The sequence below is a fragment of the Pseudophryne corroboree genome, chromosome 4 (assembly GCF_028390025.1).
Source record: "Pseudophryne corroboree isolate aPseCor3 chromosome 4, aPseCor3.hap2, whole genome shotgun sequence".
NCBI classification, from domain to species: Eukaryota; Metazoa; Chordata; class Amphibia; order Anura; family Myobatrachidae; genus Pseudophryne; species Pseudophryne corroboree.
In genome coordinates, this window is record NC_086447.1 from 103,705,442 (window position 1) to 103,729,616 (window position 24,175).

General features: G+C 48.2%; 1 protein-coding gene across 1 annotated transcript in view; it reads left to right on the forward strand.

Annotated features, from left to right (window-relative positions):
• The first annotated feature begins 13,533 nt into the window (after positions 1–13,533).
• The window catches only part of SDC1 (syndecan 1), a 32,629-nt gene continuing 21,987 nt past the window's right edge, over positions 13,534–24,175 (forward strand). Inside the window, exon 1 of the mRNA XM_063915329.1 lies at positions 13,534–13,696. Coding sequence (XP_063771399.1) covers positions 13,640–13,696 — 57 coding nt within the window. The 5' untranslated portion in view covers positions 13,534–13,639. The remainder of the gene's footprint in view (positions 13,697–24,175) is intronic.

Genomic DNA, 24,175 nt, shown 5'->3' on the forward strand with positions numbered 1-24,175 from the left:
ACCGTTCATATCTTTCAGTGTGGAGGCACCAGCGATGAACGATGCGCGGCCCCGCGCTCGTTCATCGCTGGAGCCCCGTCGGCTGTGCATGCAGGCCAATATGGACGATCTCGTCCATATTTGCCTGCACTTCTATGGAGCCGGGTGACGGGGGGAGTGAAGAAACTTCACTGCCCCCCGCCGCCGGGTCGCCCGTAAGCCGTATCCGCCATCGGGCAGCTTGGCGGTGGATCTTTAAATGTGTAGGGCCCTTAAGATTTGACTCTCCATTGATAACAGAATTAATCAATTATCCAAACGTACATTTTAACAGCAAAATCATTGTAATAATTGCTATAACAAAAGGTTTTAAGGATAGACATTTGATTTAACAATATGGTCTCCAACGTAGAAACATAGAATTTGACAGCAGGTAAGAACCACTTGGCCCATCTAATCTGCCCTAAACACAATTAATAATCACACACTTACACAATAGGGTTAATTACTTTTTTTTGTCTTAAGCCCGTTATCCTGGCAGTATATTTTTGGATTGCATGGATATCCTTAAAATCTGGAATGTTATGGCGAAGTTTGGGAAACTATGCTGGCTTGACTGTGTCTCCATGGAACATGACATGTATTTCAGAATATGCTTGTTTGAATGAGCCCAAAGAGCTGTGAGTCAGTAGATGAATACATCTGCAGGCTGTAGACCAGGGGTTCCCAAACGTGGTCCTCATGGCACCCAGGTGTTCAAGATATCATTGGCTCAGCACAGATGGTTAAATCAAATTGACCGAGGTACTAATTAAGGGGGATATTTACTAAGCAGTGATAAGAGCGGAGAAGTGAGCCAGTGGAGAAGTTGCCCCATCAACCAATCAGCAGCTATGTATAATTGTATAGTATGCAAATTATAGATGTTACTTCAGTGCTGATTGGTTGCCATGGGCAACTTCTCTGCTCTTATCAATGCTTAGTAAATGTACCCCTAAGTCACCTGTGGCCAAGCATGGATATCCTTTAAACCTGTTAGGATGCCTTTACGGCAGGCCTGGCCAACCTGTGGCTCTCCAGCTGTTGTAAAACTGCAAGTCCCATCATACTTTGCCACAGTTTTGCTATTAGGGAATGCTAAAACTGTGGCAAGGCATGCTGGGATGTGTAGTTTCACAACATCTGGAAAGCCACAGGTTGGCCAGGCCTGCTTTAGGGCATCTCTGGTCTACAGCCTGCAGGCATTCCCAACCACGGTCCTCAAGGCACACTAACAGTGCAGGTTTTAGTGATATCCATGCTTCAGCACAGGTGACTTAATTAGTAGCTCAGTTATTTTGATTTAACCATCTGTGCTGAAGCTTGGATATCACTAAAACCTGCACTGTTGGTGTGCCTTGAGGACCGTGGTTGGGAATGCCTGATCTACTGACTGACAGCTCTTCTGGCTCATTCAAACAATCATATTCTGAAATACATATCATGTCCCAAGTGGAACAGAATGGGAGAAAATAGAAATTGTGTGGATAGGCCCCCACACTGTACATCAGCAATAAAAAAAAATTGCCCAATCCACCAATCTGCACCCATACATTACAGATATATCTCAGTGATTTGCAGATCATTCTCAGCAAATACAGAGCTGACAATCTTAAAGGCTCATCAGTTTACTAGAAACAGTCTGCAGATCTGCTGATTGTTACCACACACTAGCAATATACAGCCCCAATTGATCCTTAAAATCCAACATATTGGACAACCTGATTTACCAATCCCAATCACTTTTTTGGTTGGAATCTGCGATCTGTGTGCATAAATTGCAGATTTATTTACATAATCATCTACAAAACACCAAATGTTCCCAATTGATATCGATAATATATGGGGGGCTTTACTCGCTGCAATTTGGATCCCTCTATGCACCAAGGATCTTCCTCCAAGAAGAAATAGTGAGACTGAGCAGGCTAAAGCCATCTAAAGATGACGTGACTTCCTGCAGTCAAAGTACGGCGTGCCGCGATGGCAGGGCCGTAACTAGTTGTGTGCGAGAGGGGCCTCGCACACAGCGCAGAGCCCTGGGGAGCGCACAATCACGGCCCTGTTTAACACTGTACGGAGCATCAGAGCTCCGTACACCTCCATTGCCCAGCCGCAGCCCTCCCCAGCACAGCAAGCCGCCTCAGCTCCACTGTACGGACTCCGTACAGTGGAGCTGAGGCGGCTTGCGGCTGGGTCATGTTGGCGGGTCCTCCCCGCTCCTATACTCCGTACTACGAAGCATGGGAGTGGGGAGGATCCTCCAACATGCCCCAGCCGCAAGCCGCCTCAGCTCCACTGTACGGAGCTTCAGAGCGGGGAGGACCCGTCAACATGCCCCAGCCGCAGGCGCCACTCGGCTCCATTGGCCAGCCGCAGCCCGCCCCAGCACAGCAGCACCAGCCAGTGTCAAAGAGGACAGCGGGGAGAGATTGTAAGTGTCTGTCTGTCTGTCTCTCTCTATCGACACTGTCTGCCGTAATGTGTAAAAATAAGATTTTACTCACCGGTAAATCTATTTCTCGTCGTCCGTAGTGGATGCTGGGGACTCCGTAAGGACCATGGGGAATAGACGGGCTCCGCAGGAGACTGGGCACTCTAAGAAAGATTTAGTACTACTGGTGTGCACTGGCTCCTCCCTCTATGCCCCTCCTCCAGACCTCAGTTAAGGAAACTGTGCCCGGAAGAGCTGACATTACAAGGAAAGGATTTTGGAATCCAGGGTAAGACTCATACCAGCCACACCAATCACACCGTATAACTTGTGAAAAACTTACCCAGTCAACAGTATGAACAACAACAGAGCATCAAACAATGGATGCCAACATAACATAACCCTTTATTAAGCAATAACTATATACAAGTATTGCAGACAATCCGCACTTGGGACGGGCGCCCAGCATCCACTACGGACTACGAGAAATAGATTTACCGGTGAGTAAAATCTTATTTTCTCTAACGTCCTAGTGGATGCTGGGGACTCCGTAAGGACCATGGGGATTATACCAAAGCTCCCAAACAGGCGGGAGAGTGCGGATGACTCTGCAGCACCGAATGGGCAAACACAAGGTCCTCCTCAGCCAGGGTATCAAACTTGTAGAACTTAGCAAATGTGTTTGAACCCGACCAAGTAGCTGCTCTGCAAAGCTGTAATGCCGAGACCCCTCGGGCAGCCGCCCAAGAAGAGCCCACTTTCCTTGTGGAATGGGCTTTCACTGATTTTGGATGCGGCAATCCAGCTTCAGAATGAGCCTGCTGAATCGTGTTACAGATCCAGCGAGCAATGGTTTGCTTTGAAGCAGGAGCACCCAGCTTGTTGGATGCATACAGGATAAACAGCGAGTCAGTTTTCCTGACTCCAGCCGTCCTGGCTACATAGATCTTCAAAGCCCTGACTACATCAAGCAACTTGGAATCCTCCAAGTCACGAGTAGCCGCAGGCACCACAATAGGTTGGTTCAAATGAAAAGATGACACCACCTTCGGCAGAAATTGCGGACGAGTCCGTAATTCTGCCCTGTCCATATGGAAAACCAGATAGGGGCTTTTACATGACAAAGCCGCCAATTCTGACACACGCCTAGCCGAAGCTAAGGCCAATAGCATGACCACCTTCCACGTGAGATACTTTAGCTCCACGGTCTTAAGTGGCTCAAACCAGTGGGATTTCAGGAAACCCAACACCACGTTGAGATCCCAAGGTGCCACTGGTGGCACAAAAGGGGGCTGCATATGCAGCACTCCCTTAACAAACGTCTGAACTTCAGGAAGAGAAGCCAGTTCCTTTTGAAAGAAAATGGATAGGGCTGAAATCTGGACCTTTATGGATCCCATCTTCAAGCCCATAGTCACTCCAGACTGTAGGAAGTGCAGGAACCGGCCCAGCTGGAATTCCTCCGTAGGGTCTTCCTGGCCTCACACCAGGCAACATATTTTCGCCATATACGGTGATAGTGTTTTGCTGTCACGTCCTTCCTAGCCTTTATCAGCGTAGGAATAACTTCATCCGGAATGCCTTTTTCCGCTAGGATCCTGCGTTCAACCGCCATGCCGTCAAACGCAGCCGCGGTAAGTCTTGGAACAGACAGGGCCCCTGTTGCAACAGGTCCTGTCTGAGAGGCAGAGGCCATGGGTCCTCTGTGAGCATTTCTTGCAGTTTCGGGTACCAAGTCCTTCTTGGCCAATCCGGAACAATGAGTATTGTTCTCACTCCTATTTTTCTTACGATTCTCAGCACCTTGGGTATGAGAGGAAGAGGAGGAAACACATAGACCGACTGGAACACCCACAGTGTCACTAGTGCGTCCACAGCTATCGCCTGAGGGTCTCTTGACCTGGCGCAATACCTTTGTAGCTTTTTGTTGAGACGGGATGCCATCATGTCCACCTGTGGCAGTTCCCATCGATTTGTAATCTGAGTGAAGACTTCGTGATGAAGTCCCCACTCTCCCGGGTGGAGGTCGTGCCTGCTGAGGAAGTCTGCTTCCCAGTTGTCCACTCCCGGAATGAACACTGCTGACAGTGCTTGCACGTGATTCTCCGCCCAACGAAGAATCCTGGTGGCTTCCGCCATCGCCACTCTGCTTCTTGTGCCGCCCTGGCGGTCTACATGAGCCACTGCGGTGATGTTGTCTGACTGAATCAGCACCGGTTGGTTGCGAAGCAGAGGCTCCGCTTGACTCAGGGCGTTGTATATGGCCCTTAGTTCCAGGATATTTATGTGCAGACAAGCCTCCTGACTTGACCACAACCCTTGGAAGTTTCTTCCCTGAGTGACTGCCCCCCATCCTCGGAGGCTCGCATCCGTGGTCACCAGGACCCAGTCCTGTATGCCGAACCTGCGGCCCTCGAGAAGGTGAGCACTCTGCAGCCACCACAGAAGAGACACCCTGGCCCTTGGGGACAGGGTGATCAGCCGATGCATCTGAAGATGCGATCCGGGCCACTTGTCCAACAGATCCCACTGAAAGATCCTCGCATGGAACCTGCCGAAGGGAATGGCTTCGTACGATGCCACCATCTTTCCCAGGACTCGCGTGCAGTGATGCACCGACACCTGTTTCGGTTTTAAGAGGTCTCTGACTAGAGTCACGAGCTCCTGAGCCTTCTCCACCGGGAGAAACACCTTCTTCTGGTCTGTGTCCAGAATCATGCCCAGAAAGGGCAGACGCGTCGTAGGAATCAGCTGCGACTTTGGGATATTCAGAATCCAGCCATGCTGCTGCAACACTTCCTGAGAGTGTGCTATGCTGATCAGCAACTGCTCTCTGGACCTCGCCTTTATGAGGAGATCGTCCAAGTATGGGATAACTGTGACTCCTTGCTTTCTCAGGATCACCATCATTTCCGCCATTACCTTGGTAAATATTCTCGGTGCCATGGAGAGCCCAAACGGCAACGTCTGGAATTGGTAATGACAGTCCTGTACCACAAATCTGAGGTACTCCTGATGAGGTGGATAAATGGGGACATGCAAGTAAGCATCCTTGATGTCCAGAGACACCATAAAATCCCCCTCTTCCAGGCTTGCAATGACCGCTCTGAGCGATTCCATTTTGAACTTGGGTCTGACCGAACCGTCCGGTTTCGGTACCACAAACATTGTGGAATAGTATCTCCTTCCCTGTTGAAGGAGGGGAACCTTTACCACCACCTGCTGGAGATATAACTTGTGAATTGCCGCTAACACTACTTCCCTTTCCATGGGGGAAGCTGGCAGGGCCGATTTGAGGTAACGGTGAGGGGGCATCACTACGAATTCCAGCTTGTATCCCTGAGACACAGTCTGTATAGCCCAGGGATCCACCTGTGAGCGAACCCACTAGTGGCTGAAATTTCGGAGACGCGCCCCCACTGCTCCTGGCTCCACCTGTGGAGCCCCAGCGTCATGCGGTGGATTTAGTGGAAGCCGGGGAGGATTTCTGTTCCTGGGAACTAGCTGTATGGTGCAGCTTCTTTCCTCTACCCCTGCCTCTGGCAAGAAAGGATGCACCTCTGACTTTCTTGCTTCTTTGTGATCGAAAGGACTGCATTTGGTAATACGGTGCTTTCTTAGGCTGTGAGGGAATATATGGCAAAAAATTTGACTTCCCATCCGTAGCTGTGGAAACTAGGTCAGAGAGACCGTCCCCAAACAATTCCTCACCCTTGTAAGGTAAAACCTCCATGTGCTTTTTGGAGTCGGCATCACCTGTCCATTGCCGAGTCCAGAGGACCCTTCTGGCAGAAATTGACATTGCATTTATTCTAGAGCCCAGTAGGCAAATGTCCCTCTGGGCATCCCTCACATATAGGACAGCGTCTTTTATATGCCCCAGGGTCAGTAAAATGGTATCCTTGTCTAAGGTATCCAGTTCCTCAGACAGATTATCTGTCCATGCTGCTACAGCACTACACATCCAGGCCGACGCAATTGCCGGCCTCAGTAGAGTACCTGAATGTGTATAAACAGACTTCAGGATACTTTCCTGCTTCCTATCGGCAGGATCCTTTAGGGAGGCCGTATCATGTGACGGCAGGGCCACCTTCTTAGATAAGCGTGTCTGAGCTTTGTCTACCCTAGGGGAGGATTCCCAGCGCATCCTGTCCGTTGGCGGGGAAAGGGTACGCCATAAGTAACCTTTTTGGAAATCAGCACTTTCCTATCGGGGGAATCCCACGCTTTTTCACATAACTCATTTAACTCATGTGAAGGGGGAAAAGTCACCTCTTGCTTTTTCTCCCCATACATATAAACCCTCTTGTCAGGGACAGGGTTTACCTCTGATATGTGCAATACATCCTTCATTGCTATAATCATGAAGTGGATGGCTTTAGCCATTTTAGGCTGCAATTTTGCATCATCGTCATCGACACTGGAGTTAGAATCCGTGTCGATATCTGTGTCAACAATTTTGGATAGTGGGCGCTTCTGAGACCCTGACGGCCTCTGCGCTGTAGGATCAGGCATTGGCTGAGACCCCGACTGTCCCAAGGCATCAGCTTTATCCAACCTTTTATGCAAGGAGTTTACATTATCATTTAACACCTTCCACATATCCATCCAATCAGGTGTCGGCGCCGTCGGCGGAGACACGTCACTCATCTGCACCTGCTCTGCCTCCACATAGCCCTCCTCGTCAAACATGTCGACACACGTGTACCGACACACCACACACACAGGGGATGCTCTATATGAGGACAGGACCCCCACAAGGCCTTTTGGAGAGACAGAGAGAGAGTATGCCAGCACACACCCCAGCGCTATATGACCCAGGAATCACACAGTAACTTAGTGTTTACCCAGTAGCTGCTGTATATATGATTAATGCGCTAAATTTATGTGCCCCCCCCTCTCTTTTTACCCTCTTTCTACCGTGAGTCTGCAGGGGAGAGCCTGGGGAGCTTCCTCTCAGCGGAGCTGTGGAGAGAAAATGGCGCTGGTGAGTGCTGAGGAAGAAGGCCCCGCCCCCTCAGCGGCGGGCTTCTGTCCCGCGATTTTGTGTAAAATTAATGGCGGGGGCTCATGCATATTACAGTGGCCAGCTGTATATATGCTGCTTTTTTGCCAGGAGGTAATCATTTGCTGCCCAGGGCGCCCCCCCCTGCGCCCTGCACCCTACAGTGACCGGAGTGTGTGGGTTAGTGTGGGCGCAATGGCGCACAGCTGCAGTGCTGTGCGCTACCTCATATGAAGACAGGAGTCTTCTGCCGCCGATTTTGATGTCTTCTTGCTTCAACCCGCCGGCTTCTGTCTTCTGGCTCTGCGAGGGGGACGGCGGTGCGGCTCCGGGAACGGACGACCAAGGTTAGGTTCCTGTGTTCGATCCCTCTGGAGGTAATGGTGTCCAGTAGCCTAAGAAGCGCAACCTAGCCGCAGTTAGTAGGTTTGCTTCTCTCCCCTCAGTCCCACGTAGCAGAGAGTCTGTTGCCAGCAGAAGCTCTCTGAAAATAAAAAACCTAACTAAAATACTTTCTTATTAGCAAGCTCAGGAGAGCTCACTAAAATGCACCCAGCTCCTTCCGGGCACAGATTTTAACTGAGGTCTGGAGGAGGGGCATAGAGGGAGGAGCCAGTGCACACCAGTAGTACTAAATCTTTCTTAGAGTGCCCAGTCTCCTGCGGAGCCCGTCTATTCCCCATGGTCCTTACGGAGTCCCCAGCATCCACTAGGACGTTAGAGAAAAGGGGGACGCTGTCTGCCGTAATCTGTAAAAAGGGGGACGCTGTCTGCCGTAATCTGTAAAAAGGGGGCGCTGTCTGCCGTAATCTGTAAAAAGGGGACGCTGTCTGCCGTAATGTGTAAAAAGGGGACGCTGTCGGCCGTAGTGTGTAAAAAGGGGACGCTGTCTGCCGTAATGTGTAAAAAGGGGGCGCTGTCTGCCATAATGTGTAAAAAGGGGGACGCTGTCTGTCGTAATGTGTAAAAAGGGGACGCTGTCTGCCGTAATGTGTAAAAAGGGGGACGCTGTTTTCCGCAATGTGTAAAAAGGGGATGCTGTCTGTCGTAATGTGTAAAAAGGGGGACGCTGACTGCCGTAATGTGTAAAAGGGGCTCTACCTGGTGTAGTGGCGCTACTGTGCGGTGTAATTTGAATAATGGAGACTACTGTGCACCGTAGTATGAATTGGTATTATTTTGTGGCCACACCCTTTCCCCATGAAGCCACGCCCCTAATTTTTTGCACGCGCCTACGACGCGCACTGCCCATATTTTACATAAGGTGGGGGGGGCAATGCCGTTTCTTGCACACAGCGCTAAAATGCCTAGTTACGGCACTGCGCGATGGGACAGCAAAGCATACCTCCCAACATGACCCTCTCCAGGAGGGACAGAATGCTCTGCTCCTGGACTTCCCTCTTAATGTATGCGTGCCATCACCTGTGCTGAAACACCTTTCTTATCCATTAACCTGTTCAACACAGGTGCAGATAATCATACTTTAAGAGAAAAGTCCAGAAGCAGAGCATTGTGTCCCTCCTGGAGAGAGAGGGTCATGTTGGGAGGTGTGAGCAAAGGTGTATGGGTTGGACCTGAGAACCCCTGCTTTAGTCTACAAATCGGTGTTTCCCAACTTCGATATCCATGTTTCAGCCCAGATGGTTACAAAAAAAACAAACAAAAAAAAAACCTGTGGTACTAATTAAGTCACCTGTGCTTAAATATAGCCATCCTTAAAACATGTACTGTTAGTGTGACTTGAAGACTGAAATTGGGAAGCAAACTATATGTTTAACTCTGCCACGATAGTCCAGGTTTTAAGGCTATCCATTCTTTGGCACAAGTGACATAATTAGTACCACAGCCAATTTGATTTAACCATTTGTATGGATATCCTTAAGCATGGATATCCTTAAAACCTGTACTGTAATAGCCGAGATTGAAAAACTCTGGTTTAACTTTTAACATAAATTTAACATATTTTTACACTGTCATTGTATTTATTTTATTTATTTATTTTAATTAGTGGAACTGAAAGCCAGAATCTGTACCTTTTATTCCAATATGCAGAGGTTCCCAAACCTGGTCCTCAAGGCACCCACCCACAGTCCAGCTTTTAAGCATATCCATGCTTGACCACAGGCGACTTAATTAGTATCTCAGTCAATTTGATTTAACCATCTGTGCTGAGCCATGGATGTCTTTAAAACCTGGACCATTAGGATGCCTTGAGGACCGCGTTTGGGAACCTCTGCCATTGTGCATGGGTGCCAACTGGCACAGCAAATCACTAACTTACCTCATAGGCAGTGGCGGATTCAGGGGGGGGGGCACGTAGGCACGTGCCCCCCCTGTCGTTTAGGATAATTTTTGAAGCCTTTATACTCATTACATTCCGGCCGCATAGCAACAGGGCTGGCCGGAGCGGCGTGCGCGCGCGTGTGTGTGTGTGTGTGGGGAAGTCGTGATTTAAGGGCACTCCTTCTAGCTCCCTTCAGCCCGGACTGATGCTGCCGCTGCCGGGTCCCGCCGCTGCCCGTACTCGGCACAGTGACAGGGTTAAGCTCTCGTCTCCAGCATTCCCTGTCACGCTGGCTGGGTGCTGGGCAGCTCAGACTCCCCGAACTCCTCCAATGCTCTGGTGCTCTCTTGCCCTTCTAGAGACCCCAGTTGACCAGGGAGCCAGAGCAGGCATCTTCACCAACGGCTCCCCTCGCTGACCACTGTAAGTAAGATTGGTATCACTTGCAAGGGGGCAGAGGTTGCGGGAAATACTGACAAAATACAGAGGGATTATGCTTCATTTTTTAGTGTTTATATTTTTAGTGTCCCCAAAACGTTCCCTGTTCAGATTTTCATACAGCGATTTCTGTCAGAGAGCTCAGGTGCAGATTTATTAAGCATGGTGAAATGATAAAGTGGAAGGTGATAAAGCACCAGCCACTCAGCTCCTAACTGTCATTTTTCAAAACCAGCCTGTGACATAGAAGTTAAGTTAGGAGCTGACTGGCTGGTACTTTATCACCTTCCACTTTATCACTTCACCGAGCTTAATAAATCTTTATTAGGCATCGTCTTAAACTGTCATTCAGCCATCTGCTCAGTGGCGGAACTACCACCAGTGCAAGCAGTGCCTTGCACTGGGGCCCGCCACTGTCCAGGGGCCCAAATCCAGCGCGGCATGTAATGAGTCAAACTGACTCATTACATGACGCTGTCTGCGTAATGTGTAAAAAAGGGACGCTGTCTGCCGTAATGTGTAAAAAGGGGGACACTGTCTGCCGTAATGTGTAAAAAGGGGGACACTGTCTGCCGTAATGTATAAAAAGGGGGACGCTGTCTGCCATTATGTGTAAAAAGGGGGACGCTGTCTGCCATTATGTGTAAAAAGGGGGACGCTGTCTGCCGTAATGTGTAAAAAGGGGACACTGTCTGCCGTAATGTGTAAAAAGGGGACGGTGTCTGCCGTTATGTGTAAAAAGGGGACGCTGTCTGCCGTTATGTGTAAAAAGGGGACGCTGTCTGCCGTTATGTGTAAAAAGTGGACGCTGTCTGCCGTTATGTGTAAAAAGTGGACGCTGTCTGCCGTTATGTGTAAAAAAGGGACGCTGTCTGCCGTTATGTGTAAAAAGTGGACGGTGTCTGCCGTTATGTGTAAAAAGTGGACGCTGTCTGCCGTTATGTGTAAAAAAGGGACGCTGTCTGCCGTTATGTGTAAAAAAGGGACGCTGTCTGCCGTTATGTGTAAAAAAGGGAACGCTGTCTGCCGTTATGTGTAAAAAGTGGACGGTGTCTGCCGTTATGTGTAAAAAGGGGACGCTGTCTGCCGTTATGTGTAAAAAGGGGACGCTGTCTGCCGTTATGTGTAAAAAAGGGACGCTGTCTGCCGTAATGTGTAAAAGGGGCTCTACCTGGTGTAGTGGTGCTACTATGCGGCGTAATTTGAATAATGGAGACTACTGTGAATTGGTATTATTTTGTGTCCATGCCTCTATATTTTTTGCGTGCGCCTACGGCGCGCACCGCCCCTGTTTTACATGGAAGGGGGGGGAGGCTCCGATGCTGTTTCTTGCACACAGCACTAAAATGTCTAGTTACGGCACTGTTGCTAGGTATCCATTTCCCTGGCCCCGAGCAGGTCCCCCTCACCAGATCCTCTCCAGGGGTGAGGGGGTGAACTTGGATGGGATGGTGGAGGGGCCCAAAGCATTTTGTCGCACCTGGGCCCACCGCTCACTAGTTCCACCACTGCATCTGCTCATGGATGTCTCAAAAGGCATTTAAAGTTAAATATAGAAAAACACTGACTTTATTCCTCCTATCACTGTCCAAACCACTGCATAATGCCTTTTCCACAGTCAGTGACCCCGCTATTCTATCTGACTGCAAACCTCTGTGCCACCTCCCGCCCCCCACTCTATATCACTCATTGTATCCCACATCCTGCATTATTTGCATACACAAATCCAAACACATGCTTCCTTACCCTGATTGCACCATACAGTGGCAACTAGCAGTGCAGAGTGGCTCGTCGGCATGCCATTCCCTGTGAGGCCACAACCCATGTTATGAGCCACACCCAGGAGCATGAGCAAAAGAACCCCCCCCCCTGACTTCCACGATCATGGTGCCCCCCCTGTCATTTTGCTCTGGATCCGCCCCTGCTCATAGGCATACCTCCCAACACGACCCTCTCCAGGAGGGACAGAATGCTCTGCTCCTGGATGTCCTCTTAATTTATGATTGCCATCACCTGTGCTGAAACACCTTTCTAATCCATTAACCTGTTCAACACAGCAGCCAGCAATCATAAATTAAAAGTCCAGAAGCAGAGCATTGTGTCCCTCCTGGAGATGCTCATGTTGGGAGCTATGCATAGGGGTGAATTCAATTGTTTTGCTCTGCCACAGCTCCCGTCTAAAGTGACAAGGAGCTATTCAATTGTTTGTGCTGCTGGGCGCAAGTCCGCGGGCACCCATTATTTCTGCTCACACCCTCCTGAGGCGATGAGCAGAAATCCACCTAAAGTCACACTTCTGGGCGATTGAACTAACGTTTGGACAGAGCGCCCAGTAGTTTACATGGGTTTAACCGCATGATGCAGCTACTCACGGTGCACTTGGCGCAACATGTGCGATAAGTAAAAGCCTCCTGCGACACTCGTGCCCAGTGACACAAACAACTGAATATCACGTTAGATCAGGGCTGGCCAAACCGGTCCTCGAGATCTACCAACAGTTCATGTTTTCCAGGCCTCCTGGAGATCTGTAGAATTGTCAGTTAGGAATGAATGCAGCACATCTTAATTAGTAATGACTACACCTGTGCACCAGCTAGGTGGTCTGGAAAATGTGAACCGTTGGTAGATCTCGAGGACCGGTTTGGCCAGCCCTGCGTTAGATGGAAACTGTGGGTGCAAAAAAAAAAACCCATTGAAATTCCCCCATATTGCTTCAGGACGGTATTACCAGGGAAGCGGAGGAACACGCAACGCTTTAGCATTGCTTTCTCCATAAATGTTGGTGATACAGTAAATGATTTATTAGAATGCCAGAGGTAGTACTAGAAAACAAAACACAATTCTCACCACAGTGAGGGAACGAATAATAAGCCCCAACATAGACCCTTATGCCCAGCAGCCATGCCACATGCATGTGGACTGATTGCAGCACAGCATGGAGTCTATTCATAAAGCAGTGAAATAAGTGTGGAGAAGTTGCCCATGGCAACCAATCGTTAATACAGAGTAGCTGATTGGTTGCCATGGGCAACTTCTCCATTCTTTTCACTGCTTCATGAATAGACCCCACAGTATGTATAATACACATGAAGAGAGCTCACAGCAGTGACACTGCACCATGATGGCCCACAAGTGACTGCTGTGCAAGTGACAGGAATACAAGTTTCCATCTACCATGTGAGGCAAAAATAAGGATTTAGAAAACAAAAGCAATGGGGGCTAGTGCTGCCTGGCGCCATGTGTGTGAGTGTTGTGTGTACCAGGAGGCAGCAGCTATGCCGCTGATTGCAGAGCTGAGTGCAGCCAGGTGCGCTGTAGGGGGCGCCCTCGGGTCACTTTATAGCCGGCTGGGTGGGGACTGAGTGGAAGTGGGATTGTTACTGTTTCCCTCCTCCCAGCGAGAGCAGGACGGGATCCCGGCGGTGTGGAGGGAGCAGTGCGAGGAGGATTGCTCTGCGGGAAGATGGACATGCTAGCAGCGCTCTTCGTGTTGGGGATCAGCAGCGCTCTGGCCCTGGGGGTAAGCGGTGCTGGCGGGGGGGCCCCTGGGATGTGGGCGGGTGGTTGCTCCTTCTTGTGCTGTACCTGGGCTGGCCATACTCCTCTCACCTGTGCGGTGCCCGGGTGTGGAGGTGACTCTCCCCGTGCCTCACACCTCATCACCCCCCCCCCCCCCCCCCCCCCCCCCCCCCCCCCCATATGGTATAGGGTGGTCTCTGTATGGAGTTTCCTGTGGTCCCCATTCCCTGCATTGAGCCTGTGGTGGAGGAACCCTATCTTTCTGCTGGGAAAAGTTTCACTTAACCCCTTCCCTGCCAGCTGCGTGTGAGCTACTTGTGGAGGGAGGCTGTGTGTGGCCTGATGCCTCCCACCTCCCCAGCAGGAGCAGGCTATGGACTGCTTCCCCTTCTACCTGTTGCATGATAAAGCCCTTTGTTTAGCCCTGTGCTAGATTAGGCTATTGTACCTCGGGCTGGTGATGTGGGTCAGGTAGTCATGGCTGATCCCCATCCTGATCCTTCATTATATTGCTGCTAGAGCTGGGCATGTAGTGGGGGGTCGGTCTGTATTCCCATGCGCTCTCCTGAAGACATACCTGGTGCTGCAGGAGGTGAGGGTGGTGGGTTTGTGAAGCTATAGGTGGAACTGGGTTCTAGTCTGTTTTTAAAGAAGTTTTTGTGCATGTAGAGGGAACATGTATGTAATGTGGCTGGCACCCAGTGTGTGGTGTGTATTGTGTTAGACAAACGCAGTGGGGGGGGTGTGACTTTTATTTTTTTTTTAAATCGAGTTCCTGATGTTTTGTGGTGTTTAGTACACAACAAATGACTGCTATAACCTGTCTACTCAGGTGTCTGCTGACTACTGTGGGGTGGCCCTGACTGTGATGGTATAGTCATAGAGCCCATGGTTAGAAAAACAAATGCATCTAAAGATCTGATCTCTGTACCATATAAAATCATACAGGTGTTCTACAGGTCACTAATACAAGGTGACCTCTTCTAACACGAACACGTGCTTCTGTAAATGTGTCCATTTGTGTTGTATGTTATGTAGAATCTTACATGAACTCTTATCTGGCATTCCTGACAAATACCTCTCTCCAGTCTATCCTCAGCTTCCTCACCAAACGCACTATGTCCACCTCTCCTCTTACAAGACCTTCACTGGCTCCTTTCAGACTCCATTTCAAGCTTCTCGCATTCGTACAAAGCCCTCACTCACATCTCTGACCTTATCTCCCTTTACTCTCCTACCCGTCCTCTTCGCTCTGCTACTGCACGCCGCCTCTCCTGCCTACTGATTACCTCTTCCCACTCCTACATTCAAGATTTTTCACGTGCTGCTCCATTTCTCTGGAATTCCCTACCTCTCCACCTCTCTACAAAACTTCAAACAGGTTCTCAAGACCCACTTCTTTACCAAACCCAGCCTAATCTCATCCTAACCCTCTGTTCCACGCTCTCTATATAACCCATCTGTGTTGCCCCTGTCTGTCTACCCCTCCCCTTTAGAATGTAAGCTCTCACGAGCAGGGCCCTCTTCCCTCATGTGCTTATCCTTTTTCTTACTTTAATAATTAACTGCACCAAATCCAGCAGTCTTCTGCCACCTGATACCTATTCCAGTGTCATCTGCTGATGTAGCTATGTTTAGTTAACCTGTACTTGTCCTATATTGTCTTCAACTGTAAGTTGCTGTTTTCCTGTCTTTGGTTATGTTTATGTACTCTGTAATTGGGCGCTGCGGAAACCTTGTGGTGCCATATAAATGAAGGATAATAATTATATACATTGTCCCAGAGGACACTGGTGATGTGGACTGAGCAAGACATCGGTACACCCCAATATCACTTGCAGTAGTGGATCTTGCCACGGGCAAGCAGGACTTTTGCCCGGGGTGCCGCCTTCCGGAGGGCGCTGGCGCCATCCGGAGGGCGCCGCACCGTTGCAAGATCCGCCACTGCTGCCCGCTGTGTCCCCCGTCCGCCTCCTGTGAAGGGAACTAGACGCTATGCGTCTAGTTTCCCTTCGTGGAGAGGACCTTTTGCTGTGCGGTGCGCGATGACTTCATCGCGCACCGCTCAGCATTCAAGCGGCGCTAGCAATGTACAGGGGGCGTAACTGACCACGCCCCTGTATTAGGCCACGCCCATTTTCCTGCCCAGGGCGCAGAGTGCCCTTGAACCGGCCCTGATCACTTGATGTTATTTATAGCTTTTTTTTTTTTTTTGGGTGTAATTAATGGCTTTGTATTCTCTCTAGCTCAGTATTACTACTCCATTTTATTTTACGATTATAAGTTATTTTCTGAAAGTTGTCCAGAAAGTGTAATAATGGTGCTCTTATAGGCCCTACACACTGGCCGAGCTGCCCGACGGTGGATACGGGCGGTGGGAAGATCGTCCATATTGGCCTGCATGCACAGCCGACGGGACACCAGCGATGAACGAGCGCAGGGCCGCGCATCGTTCATCGCTGGTGACTCCACACTGCACGATATGAACGTTATCTCGTTCATTAATGAACGAGATCGTTCATATCGTGCAGTCATGTCGGCCAGTGTGTAGGGCCCATTAGTCATGTAGTATTGCTGGTAGAGAATATTAGTGGTAATAGAATGGTAACTATTGGGTCAGTGAAAGTGTTAAGTGAAACACTAGTTAGGTGTGGTGACTGTGGCCTGAGTGATATCGTCATGTGTGGATTCTGCCTGGCCTACCTGATGTGTATGATGGCTAAGCATGGCGTCAAAGATGTGTGCTGGTTATATCCTCTGTTTAATTACATCTGTATTGTTTAATAGGATCTTGCTGGGACATGGGTGAGGTGGGTTCTCTCATTGATGTCGCTGTAGTTTTAGGTCAGTAGATCATGTTTGTTCTATAAGCTTGTGAGCGGGAACCTCTTGCCTGTGTTATTACCCAGTGGCGTCTTATAACCCAGGAATCTATTTACTAAGCTTTGAAAAGAGAGAAAGTAGACTGAGTTAAAGTAGCAACCAACTAGCTCCTGTCCTTTCTCAAACAGTCTGTAACATGGTAGTGAGGAGCTGATTGGTTAGTCCTTTATCTCTGAACTTTATCTTTCTCCAGTGCTTAGTATTGTGAAGTGCCATGGACTCCTGTGGTGGGTGTATATCTATACATATACACTGCTGTATCATTAGCATACACCAGCGAGCATTACTGTCTACTCTGCTCCCATGTGTAAAGTACATCTTGGAGCAGAAGTGTTTCTTTAATAAGTTAAAAAAAAAAAATATATATATATTTCATTCATTTATAATATTCACTGTATGTATTCTTGTCTGTTTACTGTATTTGTGTTGTGTACAACATACATGCATTACACAATGCCTAGAACGTGCATGACTTGTCTGCTGCCCTGGCTGCTGTAACAGTACCTCCTGTATGCCTGCAAGACACATGCTATTGGTGGAGGTGGTTCTGTGGGTGTGGAAAATAAATATTCTTGGTAAAGCACTATGATGAAGTGTGGTAATTGAGGCATGAGGCGTGTCATGCCCCATTTGTCTCTACTTCCTTGTGGATTGACAGTCAATATTGGTTCGCACCAGAAAATGGATGCTTCATGTCCTTAAGTGTTTACCTGGAGAAAAAGGGGTCATTGCTTGCAACTGGTAAGCTGCAGGTTATGCCTCCATTGTCATAGATTGGGTCTCTGTTCCACTAATGTTGTGCAATGTTCTACAACTGGTCTGGAGGAATCTGAGCTGTACCCTTGAGTAAAGTGTGGTGGGGTTTTAAACCTCTGGAATGGGCCCCTGTTCATGAACACGCCCGGTCTGGCTCTAGATATCAAGTTAACAAGGGATATGAAACAAATCTCTTTTCCACATTTACTTGGTTTTGGAACATATGGGGAAAAGGGTCCTGTACCCGCAGCCACAATACTTATAAGCTGGCATCTGGCCTTTCTGAACAGTTACCATGGTCTGACCGTGGTTCTCAAGTACCCCTAACACAGGGCTGGGGAACCTGTGGCCCTCCAGCTGTTGAACTACACATCCCAGCATGGCCAAATGGCAAAACTGTAGCAGGACATGCTGGAATGTGTAGTTCAACAGCTGGAGGGTTAAAGGTTCCCCATCCCTGACCTAACGGGTCATGTTATCATTATTTTCTACCTGTGGAAACAGGCAAGATTACTGGCTCGGCTAACTAGCTTAACTCATCTGTGCATGACTAAAGAAATCCAGAAAACTTGACCTGTTACAGTGACTGAATATTTTAGTTGTTTTACATGTTTACACGCTGACATGCTGGACCCAAGGAATCTGGAAGATGGCTGTAAACTTGTTTGGCAAGACGAGAGTTAAATGGGGACTGTAATGGCTGATGCTTGGAGACCGGCACCGTATACTGGACTGTAGAATCTGTGTTTACCTCTCCTCTCTGACAGGATGTTTGCGCTCTGATTACAGGTGAATCCTGCAGTCTGTATTATCCCTCCAGGCAGGGCTTGGGATCTGCTAACTGTAACTCTACAATAAAATGCAAAGACTGTACAGAGTACAGCTCTGCACTTTTTTTTTTTTAACCCCTTCTGATAGTGTCTACAGTACTATAAAAATACTGCTGTTGTCACCTCTATCAAATGTGGTGACTAAACTGCAATTATACTGTAATACAAAAGCTGCTGCCTGTTTATCTAAATCACAGGTTCTCAAACTCTGGGGCAGATGTATTAAGCTTGGAGAAGGCATAAGAAAGTGATAAACCAGTGATAAGTGCAAGGTGATAAACGCACCAGCCAGTCGGCTCCTAACTGTTAATTTACATATTGGAGCTGATTGGCTGGTACGTTTGTCACCTTGCACATATCACTGGTTTATCACTTCCTTATGCCTTCTCCAGGTTACTACATCTGCCCCAGAGTCCTCAGGACCCCACACGGTGCATGTTTTGCAGCAGATGCGCAGGTGTATATTACTCACTGACGCATTTTAAAAGGTCCACAGGTGGAGCTAATTATTTCACTTATGACTCTGAGGAAACATGCACTGTGTGGGGTCCTGAGGACCTGTGATCTGAATATTGCACAAGACAGTGGTTCCTTAATGTGGTTCTCAAGGCACATCACAGGAATGTCTCTAGCTTCCTCCTGACCTCTGGTCTCCTTCTTCCCATCTCATTGTTACACTGCCCATTCAGAATTGTCCTCGCATGCATACACACTCATGTGGACTGGTCATTGCCTCCCACAGGATTGCTGTGAACAGAGATCTGATTGGCTCAATGTTGGAGAAATGGCGATCAGCAATACCAGTAACAAAAAAAAAAACAAAAAAAAGCGCGTCTCAGCCATATACAGTACACTCTAAAACCAAAAAGGAAATGCTTTCTACTGGGTGGTCTTCTGTATGCCGGCGGTCGGGCTCCCGGCGCTCAGTATACCGGCGCCGGGAGCCCGACAGCCGGCATACCGACACTTATTTTCCCTCGTGGGGGTCCACGACCCCCATAGAGGGAGAATAAAATAGTGTAGCGCGCCACCGTGCCCGTAGCGTGGCGAGCGCAGCGAGCCCGCAAGGGGCTCATTTGCGCTCGCCACACTGTCGGTAAGCCGGCGGTCGGCCTCCCGGCGCCGGTATGCTGGTCGCCGGGAGCCCGACCGCCGGCCAGCCGCAGTGAACCCTTTCTACTCTGTGCAAGAGAATGTTGTAATTTATCATTCGTTTTGTGGGTGTGGGGTTTTATTTTGCTTCCACCTGTCTGCTAGAGGTGCTATTGCTGTGGGATAAAGAGCACTAGTACAAACGAAGCGGCAATATCTAGAATGGACAAACGGCCTAAAGGCCTCATACACTACAGCGATATGTCTGAGGCGATTTCCCTTGAACTCTCCCAGGAGTGGTTCCATACGATTTGGTACACTTTGCTTGTAATATATCGTATGCGATCCCAGCCATACCTGCGAGTACCAGCGTATCACGAGTGCAGCCATAACTACCTAGGCGAGCCAATCAGACCCGCACGGGAACGTGCGTCCGATTGGATCGGAAACTCATCCAAAATGCCCGACTTTACCCGATTTTATTGGGCATTATCGTACTAGTGTATGGGGCCTATGATTTCAGACACTGAAAGAACCTAGAGAGATAGAGAGAGATATTTTAGTACATTATATTACATTATTTTATCACATCTTTATATTTAGAAAGTAGGCTACTCCTGTGTAAAGTCTATATACTTGAAGTACAGTATGTACTGATGGGAAGGGTGGAGGACAGTGACTCAGATAGCGACACAGCACGCACTGACTCCTGCCCCCTGATTGGTGGAAAGGTCAAACATGACCCACACCTAGCAGGTTATATATGGAAGACCAACACATGCCTATTTTGTGCTGCACTGACCCACATCCTCACTAATCTATTTAAGGTTCTCCTACTTGTAGAATGATATATTGTTCAACGATAGTTGTTTGTCGTTGGCATTTAAGCATGGCCTAGTGTGTACCTGCCTCTAGAGAACTTGCTCACTAACAAGTGAGGATTTTATGGACCAGGTCAACTGGTAACACTTTATTGGATTAAAAGTTTTTTTTTTTAGTGTAACAACGCAAAATTGACGTTATGACTCGGATGTCTCAACGTTGCTTTGGCAGCAAAGTGTGACTACAAGGTGAAGTGCACAAGTCTCCTGCTTTGTGTGCTGACCTGGTGGAAGCAGAGGTGCTTCATGGTGAGTGCTAGCCAGACCCTGCAGTGATGGGGCCCTAACACACCACTGCCTGACCCGGTCCAATCACTGGCGCTGGCTGTAGATCTGGTCAGGCAATAGAGATGCCTGAAACGGTGGCAAGATGGCACCCAGTTCCACCACTTACATTATAGTGTATTGGTTTGAACATGCGCTCAGGGAATAGCAGTCTTGGCCTCTGTGTCTAGCGTAATAGTGAGGTCTCACCCACAAACTATTGCCTCCTTGAGTCCTTGTTCATGTAGTACTTCGGTGACACTACTAGTTCCCTGGTAGTTAAAAGGCTGCAATCGCACAAACACTGTTCAGGCGACACTGTATGTATGTGATATTTACTTTAAGTCTCTCCTTGATTGACATTGGTAAAATAAACCCGTTTTCTGTTGACTTAATCAGATCCATCAACTACTTTTATGCAAAACAAAGGTGGCGAGTTCTCTAAACGTGTTTTGAAGCCATGTACGTGTAAGTGATGCGTCGGCATTTTCTGATGCAGTTGGTGATGTGGTTTGTGTAGTTTACTTCATAGCAATCCCATATGCACGAATGCTTTGAGATCTTGGCAACCTTGTGATTGCTGTTCTGCATGTAGGCCTAACCTCTAAAATCATCCATGACTTACGCTGGGTACACACTAGCCATTAAAGTGGGCGATACAAACGCAACTTTCACAATACGTTTGCACTGTCACTGACAATGCGTGCTCCTGCATGTTGTTGGCACCATCGGTTGTGCATGCATGTCAGACAGGTGATATTACAGCATGTCCCCTACTCCAGCCCCTCCCCCCCCCACGATCGCTTGTCAAAATCTGTTGTGTTTCAGGATCTATAGCTAACGTTTCAGAGCAGACTAGTTTCAACATCGGTTCTTAATCAATGTAAAAAAACAAAACCCTGTCTGACATTATCAGGGATATTCAATGGGGTCGGTTCAGTTCAGTAACAGTTGAATAGCGCCAGGAATTAGCTTCCGGCGCTATTCAATACAGCGACTAGTTACCCTCAATTGTCGGGAATTCTACTCTTTTTCTCCCTGGGGGAGGGGGGGGAATGATATGTAACAGAAAATGATATTGCGCCGCTTGTGGGGTAAAATCTCCGTAAAAAAGTGATTTTTAAAAAAGCACTAGTATTGATTAAAAACACACACACACACGTACCTACTTAAAGGTGTCTGCCAACCCTTAAAGGTGCAGTACAGGCACAATACTGCTAAAAGGATATAGAATGGGGGAATAAGGGTAACGGCGACTGGTGTTGTTTAAAACAGTCATTAAAGATTAAGATTTATGAGCCAAAAAATATAAAATTAACAAACAAGCTTTTTAATATGTAAAAGTGGAATAAAAAGACGTAAAATTTCACAAGTAAATGCATAAAAGATCTTTGTAAAAGGTAAGGAATTCGGACGTAGCTTTTAAAATAGGCAAGGGGGGGTCACTACAGGGAACCCAACGCGTTTCGTTTCAATCAGACTTCTATATACATACATACATACATACATACATACATACATATTTTATTTATTTTTTTGCAGCTAATTGACACCACCCCAGGGATATTCAATTCTCCTGGTGCCAGCAGTCATCGTGTTTTAAATTCACACACCACCACCACTCTGGGAACTTATCCCAGATCTTACGGGCGAGATTCAATTGTTTGCATCACCGGCAGCCAGTAGATGGCGTCCAATGAAGCTATTCAATGGTGGCTATGTTCAGGCTTGATCAGCTGCTGGCGCCAGCATTTCAGCTTGCATGCTGAAATGAGAACAGTGACCCGTTTGTGTGCCCAAACATGACTTTTTGCCATGCCCATTACTTTGGTCTGTTTTACCTGCTTATGCAGATAATCCTGACATCTCTGGGCTCTGTTTAAAGAAAGAAAAAAAAAAAAAAATCAAATTGGAATATCGCCCTGCCAACTCCTGTCACTTTAGACAGGAGATAACAACACTATAAAAACTGCATCTGTTGGTGCAAAAAAGACAATTGAATTGGCCAACCCCAGTGCCACGTGTGCATGCTTGTTAGTACCATGTAGGTCTTATTACATAGCTTGCACCTCAGAATGCTGGATCAACCCCCCCCCCCCACACACACACACACACTCCAGTGGCTATTTGTGTCCAAACAGAGCAACAATTGAATTGCTCCATGTGGCAGCCACAGGGTGAACAATTGACTTGCTGCTCCCCCCTGTCTGACATTCTGAAAAGTTTTAAGAATATGCATACTTGAGCACAAGTTTTGATGTACCACAGTCAATTTGATTTAACAATCTGTTCTCAAGCATTGGTAGCCTCAATATGTTGACTGTTGGGGTGCCTTGAGGGTGGAGTTTGGGAACCACACTTGTGATGGTTTGCGAGATCTCTGCTGAACAGCTGTTTGGAAGACTCTGCTGTTCGGTGAGACCCTTCAGTAGCTTTGTGGCTTCCTTCGCTACTACAGAAATGTGTAATCGTGATAGGGGGATAGTATATCAGAGCTCTTATACATGTCTGAACGCTGGTATAGCTCAGACTGAATTAATGTGGAAAGCGATCTGCCATGCTGAAAGTACTCGCCAGTATCTCCAATGCGCACACCTCATCTGATGCTCTGTGTGAACATGTCCTAGGCTGGGATCCGCTCTAGTATTGTGTGCGGATGGGATTGGGTTTCCTTTCTTGTGAGGACTGAAAGCCGAGCTGCCTGCTGAGAACACCTGTCCAGTCCAGCAAGGTGTACAGGACTTGTGCAGTGTTCCAGCCTGCTCCATGTGCACATTCATGGGGTGCGGTTCTGCTGTCTGCCACTGGCAGCCTGCCAAACTACTGGAACAGCGTTGTGCATTTGGTATCTGTGCAAAGGCGGGGGGGGGGGGCTGGGGGTTGACGTGATTGTGTGGGTGTTTTTTTTTTTTTTTTTTTTTTTTTTTTTTTTTCTTGAACTTTTTCATACTTCACAATCCACGTGGACTACAGTTGGGAATGTTTACCTTGCTGGAAGCATAGCGAGCCATGTGAGGGGACACGGTGCACTAATTGGTGCTCCTGGTCACTTTACGAAGAAAGACACCTGAAACCTAAACTCATGTCTACCTTTTTTCATGTCAGCCCTGAGTCCCATACACCTCTAGTACAGCTAAGAAAATGTAAACTCAGTCTGCGCCCCCCCCCCCCCCCCCCCACCTTGTTAATGCCCCCATAGCTTCTTGTACAATCCTATATACTACAAGCTGTCCAGTAAGTAGTGCCGCGGTTACAGGCGATGAGTCTCTCCTGTGCTGAAAGACCAGTCTATATGGCTTCCTCTCCTGCTCAGGTGCTGACATTTTCCTATTTACTTGGTGGTTGAGCTACATACAGAAGAAAAACAAACGTCTAACCTTACAGCTCAGGTGCCTCTGAGCAGTGTGTAATGCGTAGAACACTTTGCCTGTATTATCCTTATACTGTGGCCATAGCATTGTACGACGTGGCTTGGTGCCCAGTCTGTGGGTGTTTGGCAACTGGTGCAAAGTATCGTCGCTAGGTTTACTAGAACAGCAGCCCCAGTTCTTGCTTACACGGGACCCTTGGGAACAAGACTTGTCCCAGCTAAATGTGACACAAGTGAGGTGTGCTTGGGTCTGGCTGTCTTGTTTTTTTTTTTTTTTCTCCTGTGAACATTTAGGGAAGATGCACATGAAATGGTCTCTTGGTAACAGAGCAGCAACCTCTATCTCGGTGCCCTCCCAGTGTCTGTAGTGTGCCCCCTAGAGTTGTGCATTTGGGGGCAGCTTG